The sequence below is a fragment of the Marmota marmota genome, unplaced genomic scaffold, assembly GCF_001458135.2.
Source record: "Marmota marmota marmota unplaced genomic scaffold, marMar, whole genome shotgun sequence".
NCBI lineage: Eukaryota > Metazoa > Chordata > Mammalia > Rodentia > Sciuridae > Marmota > Marmota marmota.
Genome location: NW_026000057.1, coordinates 1,367,578 through 1,381,529, shown reverse-complemented (window position 1 = coordinate 1,381,529; position 13,952 = coordinate 1,367,578). Strand labels below are relative to the sequence as shown.

The window sequence follows — 13,952 nt, the reverse complement described above, 5'->3', positions numbered from 1 at the left end:
TTTGCCAAAAAAAAAAAAAAAAAAAAGAGTTGAATGTAAGGACACATAGGCAGGTTTGTACCAGCCATGACTTGCTCCTCCTCCCTCCTGCACTGGGTTTTGCTGCTTTATTCATTTCTCTGATGGAATACCCCCTTTGTCTTTCCTGCTGAAACTGACCAAAGATGTCTTTGCTTTATGAATCCCTAACTCCCATGACATTCTCCGTCAGGTCCTAGATGATGATTATGAATTTCAATAATCCTTCAGTTAATAATCCATATTAAATTTCTTTAAAGGTCAGATGGGAAACCATAAGGAACAAAAAAGAGTGGTGATAAAGTAATGGAATGAAATTTTTAAGCTATAAAATTCTTTTCCTATTCAATAAAATTAGCCATATGCCCACCTGGCATTAATTTCTTTTCTCCCTATTCTGAATTTTAATACTTATTTCCTTCCTCCAGTGCCATGGGGAAAGTAGAGGAAGTGGTTTTTGAATGCTTGCTGTAATACCAAACACTATTTTAGGTATCTCACCTGAGTCATCTCTAATCTCATCCATCTCATAGAATTGTTTGGACAACTATTCCCACCCTCCTGATGAGGAAGCTGAAGGCTGCCCAAGATTGCCACCTTAGTAAGTGGCAGACCAGGATTTAGTTTGACAATGGCCTGAATGTAAAGTCTCATGCTTTTCTCTCTGGACTCAAGTCCATTAGTAATTAATAGTAATAATAATTTTTGATTACTAATACTTGACATATATAATCATATGGAATCTTACTGGTGGTTGAACAAGAAGTGGATGTATTTAACCTAGTCTTAAAAAAATGCATTTGTCACCTACTTAAAAATTTCTAGGAGTAATAAAGGGGGCCAATGGGAAGGAGAAGAGGAAGGAAAGAAGTGAATACTGAGAAATGAAATTGACCGAGTCTGTTATGTGCACGTATGAATATGTAACAACAGATCCCACTCAGGTATAATTATAATGCATCAATTAAAAAACAAACAGAAAACTGTTAGGATATCATACAAGTCCCTTGGAATAATTCTGATCTGTTTGATAGGGGGTAATGCCACTTGGAGTTCTGTTAATCATCAGCCACCTGGTATTAAATCCTTTCTGCTTTTGGTATAATGTGCCATTATCTTTGCTGTTGCAGTACTGGATACCAGTTTATTTACTATTCACCTGAAAACACAGCCAAAGCAAAAGAAGTTCTCAGCAACATCAATCAACTACAACCTCTGATAGCAACCCATGCCGACCTGCTGCTTAATTCTGCAAGCCAGCGTTCTCCAGACAGCTTGAAGAATTCGTTAAAGATGCTTTCAGAAAAAGTAAGATCCAAATCTTCACTATAGAGGGAAAATGAAATCCCCCCCAGTCCCATTGGTCTTGCGTTCTGCGTACATTGCCTTTCATAGCATCTGGAAGTGTAAGAGACTGGGTTAAAAGTGAGCTTCAAAATGTCGTCACAGGATCAGAATGAATTGGCCTTGTTCTCTTTTCAAATCTTACCAAGCATTATTTTTTTATTTTATTTTGTTGTTGTTGTTGTTTTTCCTGGTAAGAAATGAATCCTGTTATTGGTTGGTGGACACTGTCTCTTTTCCTTGGCATCTTTCATTTTCTTTGGCTTATGGTCTTATTAGGTGAATTAAATGAGATTTTGAAAAGTATTTTCTTCTGTTGATCACCTGACGTTTATGCATGCAAAGCCATGCATTTGAGTAAGAATGTCATTTCCTTTGAAAGCAGAACTTTGATGTGGGTTCACACTCTTGGCATGGGGGTAATTCCTCTGCTTCGGTTTGCTCTCTCCAATATTACCTACTGGGAGCAGATTCTAAAGATTTCTGTAAGCATTAGTTATTGTTTGAGACATACATAAGAAACTAAGGCTGGGTATTTGCTCCTGTATGTGCAGAAAGGAAGGGTGATGTGGCATAGGACAGACACTCCATATCAACTTTCATAGCTAATGAGGGCAGCTGTGTGACATAAAGCCAAGGCGGAAAAAGACAAATTATGGGCTGACTTTAAATGTAAAACCAGATGTCATGGAGTCTAATACCAATATGCTCATCCATCACCTCTGCATTCTGACATCTTATAATTTATCTTGAGACACTTATAATGAAACTGACCAACAGAAACTCTTAACATTATAATTCTAGAGTAAGTTAAAAGTATACTTCTTTTACTTCTTTCCAAAGAACAGATTCTTAGAAACCTGGATATTATGTATATCTATAATTTTACTCAGATATTTGGATGTTTAAGAATAGTCACACCTTGCACTTGTGTAGCATTTTAAATTTTCATACATTTTCTCATAGGAAAAAACTAATACCCATTTTTATTAAAAATTAGCTGGCATCTGTGAAGAAAGGTTAAGTGACTTGCTTAATAAATTAAAAAGACAAAACTCAGAATCTCAAACCTAAGATTGAACTGTAGCATTCTTTCCATGCCATAATACGTGTGTCCATCATGAAAAGGAAAAAAATAATGACCAAATTTTAGAAGAACATACTTCATGTCAAAGCAAGGGGCTACATGACTTATGCTATCTTGTTTAATCTTCACAATTGTGAGATGCATTTTATCTTCATTTTTTGACTCCAAGAAGTTAAAAACTATTAGAAACCATAAAACTAGCATAGAATCCAGGAACTGAACAAAACCAGGGATTCAAACCCAGGACTATGTCCTTTATATAATATATATGTTCTGAGTTTTCCTTATTTAAAATATTCAAAAGTCTTTTTATCAGACAAACTCCTTAGCAACAAATACGTATTCTAGTAGTCAACAAATATGTCTTTAGGGCCAAGGGAAAAAAAAAGAAAAAAAGTAAAGGATTGATGCGTACGGTAAAATAAAATAATATAATTTCATTTTGGTTCATTTCTCTTTTGGATTTGTAGATGAGGTGAGGTTTTTCTGGGCTCACATAAGCAGAAAATTTTAGCAAATAGCACATCACTGTAATGATTACAGAGCATTATTTATATTCTTCCTGTGCATTGGGCAGGGACTTGTCATCTCATACATCATTTACAACTTGCTGCAGTGATTTCGGGGGTGGGGGGACTTTCTGCTCCTTTAATCCAGCACTGCTCCAACTTTTCTCCCTATGCTTTCTACAGGGTAGATAAGCTTTGCCTACTAATAAATATCTCAGCCTTTGAAACTAGGAGGATCTTTTTTAAGTTAAGTTTGCAAGCCATGCATTCTTTTAAGAATTCATGCCTGGAATTTCAGAGAATGATCTAAATTAACAATTTTACATATTTTATGAAGAAGAGTAGTTCCTGACTTATAATAAAGTGTGATCCATGAGTTTATTATGAAAAGGAAATAGTTTTAGTGACATCCCAAGTTTAAATGTAATTTAATATTAGTGGAAATTAAGTGTTTAAAGTTTCATTTTTCTAATAACTTTGGGGGATTTTAAAAACTGGATTAGAGAATACATTTTTTTTCTTCATTCATAGTCCCCAGTGTTAAAAAGTAAATTTTACTATTTGTATAAGATATTTTAAAAGTAAATTTTACTATTTGTATTTAAGATATGCACACATACAGATAGTAAAAAGGTTACCAGGATGAAGGAAATTAGCACATCCATCATCTTACACAGTTATTGTGGGTTTTTTGTTGTCAGGTGGCTGGGCACGGTGGCACATGTCTGTAATCCCAGTGGCTTGGGGGCTGAGATAGGAGGATTGTGACTTCAGAACTAGCCTCAACCATGGCTAGGTGCTAAGCAACTCAGTGAGACCCTGTCTCTAAATAAAATACAAAATAAGGTTGGGGTTGTGGCTCAGTGGTCCCTGAGTTTAATCCCTGTACCCTCCCCTGCCAAAAAAAGAGAAAAGAAAAAAAAAGAGGTAACAGGGGAACTTGCTAACATATTCAGGAAATCTCAGAGTAGACAATACTTTTAGATCCTAAAGTAATTCATAGTATCTCAGCTGCTATGAATTAGAGAACCAAAGTGTAGGTCTAAGGTTACAAACAAAATTCCGTCCTTATGAACATTCATTAGTAGAAAAAAGGAAACACAATTTACAAAAATTAAAAGTATTTCCTGAATTCATACTGTAAACCAGGCACTATGTCTGACACCAGGGGCACTGGGAGAATTAAAAAAAAAAAAAGACTCTGGACCCTTCTTCATAAGAAATTCATGGTAAGAGTTGTGGTGGTAATGACAATGACTATGACAGGTAGCAGGGTCTTAGCTGAGGCTTAACTCTGCTGCAAGGTATTCACTTTTCACAATTCCACGAAGAAGATACTACTGTTTTCTACACTGTTTCCTCTTAATCTTTTTTTTCTTTTTTATGAATCATGCTTTTATTTATTTTTTAATTTTTTTATGTGTTTTAATTAGTTTTGTATTCTCATTTTACTCTGTTAAGAAAACTAAGGCAGAGAACCATTAAATAATGTGCTTACAGTTATAGGAGTTGGTTTTCTGACTTCAGATTCTGTTAGCAGAACCATTGTCCTGTCTTTGAATATCCCAGGAGTTTATGATGGACACTTGTACTTGTGTGGTAAAGAACATAAGTGTGATTTCACAATAATAAGTATTTTCTGTAACAGTTTCATGTTCTCATGTACTACCATACCTCCTGATGGAGAATTGGATTTGTTGCATGTTAGTTCTTGCAAATATTAAATAATTTTATAAGTTTCTAACACTTAGCAAGCTTTCTCTGAATAATTACAAATGAAAAGACAAAGGATAAGGCAAAATTTTAACATGAAATATTAAAGTTTACTATTAGAATGGGACAAAAATTCATTTTTCTTTTGCTCAGATTAAATTTGTGCTATTTCATGAAAATATATCCAAGGAAAAATGTAAATAAATTCAGGCTGAAAAGAATTGAAAAATGAATGTAGGTAATATATGTTGTTTCTTATGGTTTAGAAATATATGTGACATTAAATTTCAAATGCCTTCTGCTTTCCCCTTTCTATAGAGAGTTATAGACCTTGTTTAGAAAGTCATTATTGTCCTGCTTACTAAAAAGCATCAGTGAGCACTTAATTGTGTATGGTATTGTACTCAGTGCTATATGATAAATACTACATACACATGGTCCTTAACTTTTATAACCCAAGACTTTAAGAATGGTAGTGTGTCCCAGTGTTACAATTGTTAAATGGTTAAAAATGCAAATATTAGAGTCTATATTAGAGTATATTTAAGAAATTCTCATAACTAGTATTCTTTCATTTTCAGCATACTCTGCTAAAACACTGTGTGTGTATTGAAAGAAAAATGAAAAACATTTCATTCTAGAGCTCAAATCAAGATTTTCTTAAGAATTGTTCTGTTTCTATAAGAGCAATGGTAAGAAATTGAAGACACACTTAATATAGAGTAGAATTTTAATTATGTTGATTATTTATATACAGAATAGGAATTTCATATTGTTTATTCACTTCAACCCTTCCTAAGTCTAACTCAGCACCAAACTTTAATATAGAATTTAATGAGTAAAGATTTTTGGTTTATTATCTATGGTTATAAACTATACATACTAGCGGTCTAAAGGGAACTTGAGAATAACTAGTTTAAGTGAAGATTAAATTTCAGAATCAGAATTTATGCTTCTGCTTCTCATAAATCCCTCCAGGTAGTAAATATTTAATTTATGAAATAATATTATACAATTAACAAAATATGTGTTTATTAGAAAACTTCAGAATCGGAAAAAAGATGAGAAAATAAGATAATGTTAAGAATGAAACTTGTATATAAAATTCATGAAGCAGAACTTCTGTCCATGATAGAGACAAATGGATCCTCCTACCTTAAAGTGTGATAAGACTGGACAAAATGGTTTTTAGCCACTTGAAAATAGGAAACACAGAAAGTTAACAAACTATGTGATCCTAAATTGCTGAGCTTACATTCGAAGGCATTTTCCAGGCTATAGCGCTTGGGAGAAGGAACATAAACAGTATGTTCTCAAATTAAGTAAATAGAGATTAGAATTTGGGAAGTCCAAGATAGCTAGAAATAACAGAGCAGAGCACCAAGAAAAGAGGAATCTTCATATAGATAGAGACTTGTAGTCCTGTAAATGAGTGCCTATAAATCTTTAGTTCTTGTTCAAGTTTCACGGAGAATAAACTACCCATATTCAAAAAGGAAATACTAAACAGAAACCACTAAAACAGTTCCTATTTGTCGCACAGGACTAAGAATAATTTATCTTTCTGCCAGCAGAGCAAACGAGATGTTCAGGGAATCGAATAGCATCATCACAAGAATATGGCCCTAGTAGTAGGGATAAAGTAGTACTAAAGATTGTTCCTAATGCATCCTAATAAGGCTTTAAAATAAAGATTGAAATAATCCCACTGATTTTAAGTAACTTGACTTAAAACATTATTCTTTAAATAAGTATAATAAAATCTAGAAACCAAGAATGTATGATCAAAATACCTGCTACTTATTAAACAAATACTAAACATGTGATGAAGCAGGGAAATTTTACCTGCAGCTCTACACATGGAATATAAACAGACCCAGAAACAACAGAGATGATTACATTAGCAGATAAGGACTCTAAAATAGGAATTTTATATATTCTCCGTCTATTTTGGAAATTGGAGAAACAACTGAACAGAATGAGGAGAATGATACAATATTTTTAAAAGAATCAACTGGATGTGATGGTGCATACTGTTAATCCCAGGTACTTGGGAGATTGAGGCAGGAGAATCACAAGTTTAAGGCCAGTTTGGGTAACTCAGAAAGATCCTCTCCCTAAAAATAAAAAATAAAAGTCTGGGATGTGGCGCAGTGATAGAGCACCCCAAGGTCCAATCTTAGTACCACAAAATAAAGAATAAGTAAGTAATAAAAATAAAAAAGAATCACAAAGATCTCAAAATCTGAGATAAAAATCTTTTCTTGGTGAATTAGGAGTAAACTGGTCACAGTACAAGATTAGCAAATTTGTAAATATAGCCTTAAAAACAATTGAAATGAAACGTAGAGCAAAACCACTGAAAAACATGACCAGAACATAAATGACTTACAAATTAATGTCAAGTAGCCTGACATTTGAGTCCAAGAAAAAGAAGGAGCATAAAATTATTTGCAATAATGATGGCCAAAATTTTTCATAATTTAATGTAACAGTAAAACTAGGCACTCAAGGAACTCAAGATACTCCAAGGAGAATAAATACAGAAAAAGAAACTCAGGATATCATAACCAAATTACTGAGAAACAGAGATAACATAAAATTGTATGTGGGATAGGGGCAAGCCAAAAGGGGCATATGCAGAGAATGACGGCCAACTTCTCATTAGACACTATGAAAACCAGGCAAATATGGAGTAACATCTTCTAAGTACTGACCAAAAATATATGATAACTTACAGTTCCATTCCCTGAGAGGATATCTGTCAAAGGTAAAAGTATGGAATATTTTATAGCAGATGTGCATTACAATACAATAGCTAGCAAAAAAAGTCATTAAGGAGAAAAAAAATGATACCAGAGAGATTTGGATCTACACAAAGAATAGAGAGAAAGACAGTAAATATGTGAACAGAAACAGGTATTTCAAAAACTTCAACCTTTTAATTTCCTTAAGTACATTTACTTTCAAGTAAAAAATACTAGTGTATATTGTGGGTTGTGAAATATCAGTGTAGCACAGACTTGTAGATTAATGGAATGGGGTAGAGAACCCAGAATGGGGTAGAGAACCTAGAACCCAGAACTGATACTTGTGTTCAAATAACTTTGGAAACAAAGCACAAATTAATTTTATTCAGGAAAAGATGTCTTTTCAGCATACTATACAGGAATGTCTGGGCATGCAGATGCAAAAAAAAAAAGGAAACGGCCTTTATATTTACCATTTACCTCATACATATACATAAAATTTAACTCAAAATAGATCATAGACCTTAATATATAATCTAAAAGATTCCACTATCATCTTTATGCCAGAGTTAGTCTTTGACATTCTTGAAAATATTTAACTAGAAGAAATTAGAGACAAATTTAGAATATTTATATCACTGAGGATGTGCCAGAGGTTTCGATTCCCAGTTGGTGAATAGTAATGATACTATTCAGATAGAAAATCTAAGAAGAGTTTTAAAAAACAAACAAACAAAAAACCACTTGAGATCAGACTGGGACTCCTAAACTCAAAGGACTTTAAGTGGAAATAGCTGATAGATATAGTTGCGGAGGTGGGTAGAAATGGATTTTAGACATTTTGGCAGAAAGATAATAGTGGAAGCTTTGAAGGAATGGATTACATCACCAGTGGAAGAAAATAAGTTTTAAGAGAGTGATTTAGGCTCTTGGGGTTCACATTAAAGCATTTTGAGTGAATAGGGGATGATGAGTCAAAAAATAAAACTAAAGAAGTTCAGTTGTGAAAAAAAGATGGAGCACAAGCAGTGAGCTCCATTGAGATCTTCACAGATAGACACTATAATTTGATACAGACTGGGAATGTTACAGACCCGCTTCATGTTAGGTCAAGTGCATGATGCATAGCTGCCCAGTGTTAGGTAAACTCCTGGACTGTTAAATATTCATTCCAATGACAGCATATAGCAATATATATCTATGAAATAATTAAAGCACATCGAATACAAAATAAACAGGATTCTTTCCTGCTGCATACATTATTAAGGAAGCCATAATCACTTACTAATGTCATTAGTTGATTCTGTATTGCAGGTGGAATTGGACATTGTCTTGATGTTTTTTTCCCAAAGAGAATGAAATTCTAAATAGAACAGGACTTAGTTTAATATGTTGAGATTTCTAGTAAAAAGGTATTCTTAAATGAACATATTCTAACTTTTCCTCTATCATTCATACTCAGAAAAGTAGGAAGTTCTCTCCGCTCATCCCTAGGAGAAGTAATTCTGAGTAGTTTAAACTTGTAGTAATTTTGTGTTTTGCTTCAAAAAATAGTTATATGGGAATATGTGTTTGAAAAAAACATTTCATTTTGAAGATAGCATTATATTTTCTTTATTTTCAAACAGGTAAACTGTATATTCCTTGGTTCTGAGTTTATTATTTTTACTGTATTGATAAGCTGATAAATAAATTTTTATCATAATATTTAGAGATCTTTTCTTCTTGCATTTAATACAGTACAAGCTGATCCAGAAAAAGAATAATGTTGGTGCAGGCCAATGGTATAATGGATAACATGTCTGTATATGGCTCAGAAGAGGAAAAGGGATTCAGAACACTCAGGCAACTACTCAGACATGACCACACCTTTCCATTGACTTTACTTCGCTAGTTTCATCCAGTTGTAGGAACAACAATATATGGATGTGTTGGGTTTCAATGACTATATTAATCTCCTCAAACTGATTTATGTTGACTATAAAACATACCAAGTCCATTGGTCTACTTTTAATAAATAGTGCTAATCTACAAAATTAAGATTCTTCAAGGTCACAGAGATATTGCAATGGATTATTGAATAAAATCTAATACAATATAATCTACATATAGTACCCTGGTGATTCAGAGAATTTCCAAGCAGTCTAATATATTAGTCAGTATAGACACAAAGTAAAAAAAAAAAAAAAAAGCTATTGTTGTTTTTAAGATTGTGATGCATTGTATTCAACTATCCAAAGAAAATTCTGGATTGTATAATTGCAAGAATTTTCTGAATTATCTAAATCAACTCAAATAAGATTTAGATAAATGAAGTGGAATCTCTGCTTGTGCATGCATGGGAAGGAAAGGATTACTAGTATTGTAGAAGATCTCATTGGGTATGAATAGATATTCTGCTACATAGTAATTATATGAATACTGTGGAGACTGGAGCTGTAGTAGCAGGAATTCAAAGAAGGCAAGCTGTTTTGTTCTAAAAATAAATCAAAAGAATTTATCGAAACTATCAACAGAGAAATAGTTTGGTTAATGCTGAATGGGAGTAAATTCACAATTTTTACTATTAAATTCACATTGATGAATATATCCAGGATATGTGAATAATTATGTAAATAGCATGTTATTCCCCATTTTCCTGTAAATATACTGACTGGTTTGAATACTGTCTAGCCATATTTTTCCATCAGAACTTTTTTTTATATCTTCCACTCCCATTTGAACACTTAATTGCAAACATCATTGGACATTTCTTGTTCCTTTCCAATATAAATGGACCTTTTATTTTATGTTTTCTTATTCAAAATATTTTTCAGTCTATTATTAACATATATTCATTTTTCCATATTTCTTGTTTTCTTACGTTCTCAAAATAGATTCAATATAACTAATTTATTAACAGAGTATTTTAAATAGCCAATAAAATTTAGCAACGGTGGGCTGGGGTTGTGGCTCAGTGGTAGAGGGCTTGCGGAACACGTGTGAGGTGCTGGGTTTGATCCTCAACACCACACACAAAAAATAAATGAATAAAGTCATTGTGCCCATCTACAACTAAAAGAAAAAAAATTAAAAATAGAAAAATAGCAATGGTTATGTCAGCATTGTAGGCACATTTGAGAAATGATGGATATTCAAAACATGTAGGGATTTGGAGTTAGGGAAGAAAGACAGGAACAGTTAGATAGAGCAGGTGATTAGGGGACTGGAATAAGAAAAACTACTGAATTTTTAGGCAACTTGGGAACTTATTCCATTTGTGCTAACATAAGCAATTTGTGGTAAAACAGATTACCACACTTAGTTTTTTAACTGATTAACAAAGAGGTTAACTTCAAGGTCCCTTCCAGCTTACAATTTTATGATCTATTGCAAAGAAGGAACTATGAAGATACAATACAGTCTTATTAGGCACTTGTTTTGCACAAGATTTAATGGAGTTTAATTGCTGACATTCACAACAAGAAGATTTAGAGATCATTTAGCAACCAGGAGTTAGACATGGCACTATTGACTGCATATTGAGAGTGCACCAAGAAATAATTACCTTGAGTTACAGCAATATTGAAGTCGGCATTATATATAAGGATTCTGCATTAAATGGTGAGAATATCAATTATTATCCAAAATAACGCTGCACATTGTAGGGCCCCTTTCTAACAGATGACAAAGTATGACTCCATTAACAATGTGGGTCAATGCTTGACTTATGTCTGTACTCCTTCAACAGATTGTTAGGCCACATGCATGTTAAGTGTACTATAATACAGAGAATCAATTACTGCATCCTTCCATGTGTTACAGGGTGAAGCTCTTAAAACATTTCATCAGGAAACTGCAAAGTACAGCTGTAAAGTTCTTTACTGTTGGGAGGGTGTACTTACTAGGTGTTTACCACCAGCTTGTAAATTCTACCATGCCAGGTTTCACAGTAACCTTGTTAACATTGAGCATTACTGAAACCATTTGTTGGAGGAGACAGTTCAAGGGGTGGTAATTAGGAGTAAAAGGCAAATGTTTTCATAGGGAAGACTGTTATGTCATCTCTACTACTGAGATTTGTTCATGATATTTTTAAAAAGTTACTCAGTATTTTTAAGATACATCTTTCTCTCTTTAGCCTTTAACCTTGCTTAGAATAGTAACTGTACATAGTCTGATCACTTTCTTCTTAAGATGTGTTTGGAATGACTTGAAAGGTGCAGCAGGTAGATGTTGCTCAAATGATTATCCCCAGTGAAATTCATCTCCAAAGACAGGGTTTAGAGCCAATAGAGAAGAGGTGGAGGAGACAGATGGTGTTTATAGTGCCTTTTAAACCTCAGCATTAACTTTAAAACAGGAGGACTCGAGGCCTTGGCAGCATCCCAACACCAAACCATTTTCCATTGATTGGTATGAATCATTTTCTCTCCTTGGTGCCTGTACTTTGTCTACCATCCACACCACTTAAGTACCAACAAATCTGCAATTGACCTTTCCATAGATCTATACTGTGCTGCCTACCATGGTGTTTCTAATCCTTGTCAATTTCTTTCCAGACAGAGCTTTTTGTACATGCTTTCAAGGATCAGCTGGTGAGGAGTGCGCTTTTAGCACTCTATACAGCAAGGCCAGGAGGAATCCTTATGAAACCACCCTCTCCTAGGAGCAAAGCAGAGGAGAGCTGTCCCGAGGACCAACCCCCATGGATGAAAAGGCAGGACTCCATACCGCATCATTCAGACTATGACGAGGAAGAGTGGGTAAGTCTTTGCACATCGCTTGCGTCTCACTGTTCAAACCTGAGAAATAAAGGACACATGATAAGAGAGCTCTGTTTTTTATAAAAAAAAAATATTAAGGAACAGTCATGATGCATATTGTGGAACAACAAGTCACACTTTACCTTAGGGGCAAGTTATATTTGGAAGTTATATTACTGATCAAATTAATGTGATATAGGAAGGAGTACTTTGATTAGCAAATAAATCATATTTATAACCAAGACTATGCCATCAAAGCAAAGACATCATAATTACAAGACTCTATGATACTTTCCTCCTTTATTGCAAAGCTATATAAAAATATTGAAATTGTTTTTCAGAAGAAGTGTCAAAAATCATCCACATTACCATGACTGGGATGCAACAAGTATTTCAGTGTTGCAACCCAGTGTTTCACTTCTGGGCATACTTTTAAAAAATATATTCATATTTAAGTGATAGTGGACATAAAGATCTTTTAGGCCCTTCTTGCTCATGATCTTATGATTGAAAAGAAGATATTGCTGCAGGTACTCTAAAATTTATATGCTCCAGATAAGCATTTGAAAAAAAAAAGATATGTAATAAAGGTGAATAAATAAAAGAAGCAAAGTAGTGAGAAGAACTCCAGTAGAGTAGAATAGGACAGGAGGGACATGAAGAGGCAGGTGGCAGGAGAGAGATATGTTATTATGGAGTCAAAGCATATTAATTTTCCAAAAACCTTCCAAAGTTGTATGCATAGTTGTACACACACACACACACACACACATACATACACACACACACACACACATACAAAGAGAAACTCTGATTCATATGTTTAACAATGAGAAAAAAAAAAAAAAAACTGGGCCAGCTACATTAGATGTGAAGCTATTGCCAGTCTAGAATTTAAGTGTTTAGGGAATGAACTGTTTGAGCAGCCATGATCTCCCCAAAAAACTTGCTATCTGAGGGACTACAAAGTGATGCCTGCTCTTTCTCTGTAAAAAATTTCTATCACAGGAAACACAGAGCTTGGCTTCAAGAGGTAAATAAATGCTGAATAAGTGTTGTTGCTGATTAAGATGGCGTTTCTCCTGCTGAAGCATTTTCAAAAGAGCAAATCTAATATTTCCCCCTTTTATCTGCACTTTCTTCAATTTATTCGCAGCTCCAAGGCGTGCATACCTCTTAACCTCTCTGAAGTTCAATTTTCTCAACTATAAAAAGAAAATAGCACCTGTTCTGCTTACCTCTCAGGATGGTCGTGAAATAAATGGTTTACCTGTGCAGTGATGCTGTATTAACTGGATAGGTCCAGGAAAATGCATTGCATTCCTTCAACGTTATTATTATGTGTTTTTTTTTTAAAAAAATCTGAATTATATAATCCTATTAGGAGAATCAAATCTGTCCTTTGAGAGAAGTGGGGAGATTGGGTATAGATCATAAAATGTGGATTGTGAATTTTAAACAGTTTGGGTAAATAGGGGAAACAAGTTATATCTCATTTAATTAAATAGAGAGTGTTAACCTTTTGAGATAAAAATTACCATTTTGTGTTAAATCAAGTGAGGATTTGGAAATTGGGTATGTTTTGTTTTTTCATTTTACCCTCCTTGTGATATGCAATCCCTCTCCCACACCCCAACTTCTTCCTTCTGCTCAAAATTGTTCCTCTTCTTCTTCTCTCCTTGTTTTCTTTTCTTTGGATAATTTTTGAGAATGTGAGTCTCCTAGGTATTTCAAATGGGAAGGTAAGTAATTCTGTGAGTAGAAGTTAATAATTCAAGAAAATACA

At 33.9% G+C, this 13,952-nt stretch overlaps 1 protein-coding gene across 3 annotated transcripts in view; it reads left to right on the top strand.

Moving 5' to 3' along the window:
- The window catches only part of Inpp4b (inositol polyphosphate-4-phosphatase type II B), a 729,464-nt gene that overhangs the window by 603,643 nt on the left and 111,869 nt on the right, over positions 1 to 13,952 (top strand). For all 3 annotated transcript variants that reach the window (XM_048813449.1, XM_048813450.1, XM_048813451.1), the window contains 2 exons: positions 1,149 to 1,326; positions 11,963 to 12,166. In XM_048813449.1, coding sequence (XP_048669406.1) covers positions 1,149 to 1,326; positions 11,963 to 12,166 — 382 coding nt within the window. The remainder of the gene's footprint in view (positions 1 to 1,148; positions 1,327 to 11,962; positions 12,167 to 13,952) is intronic.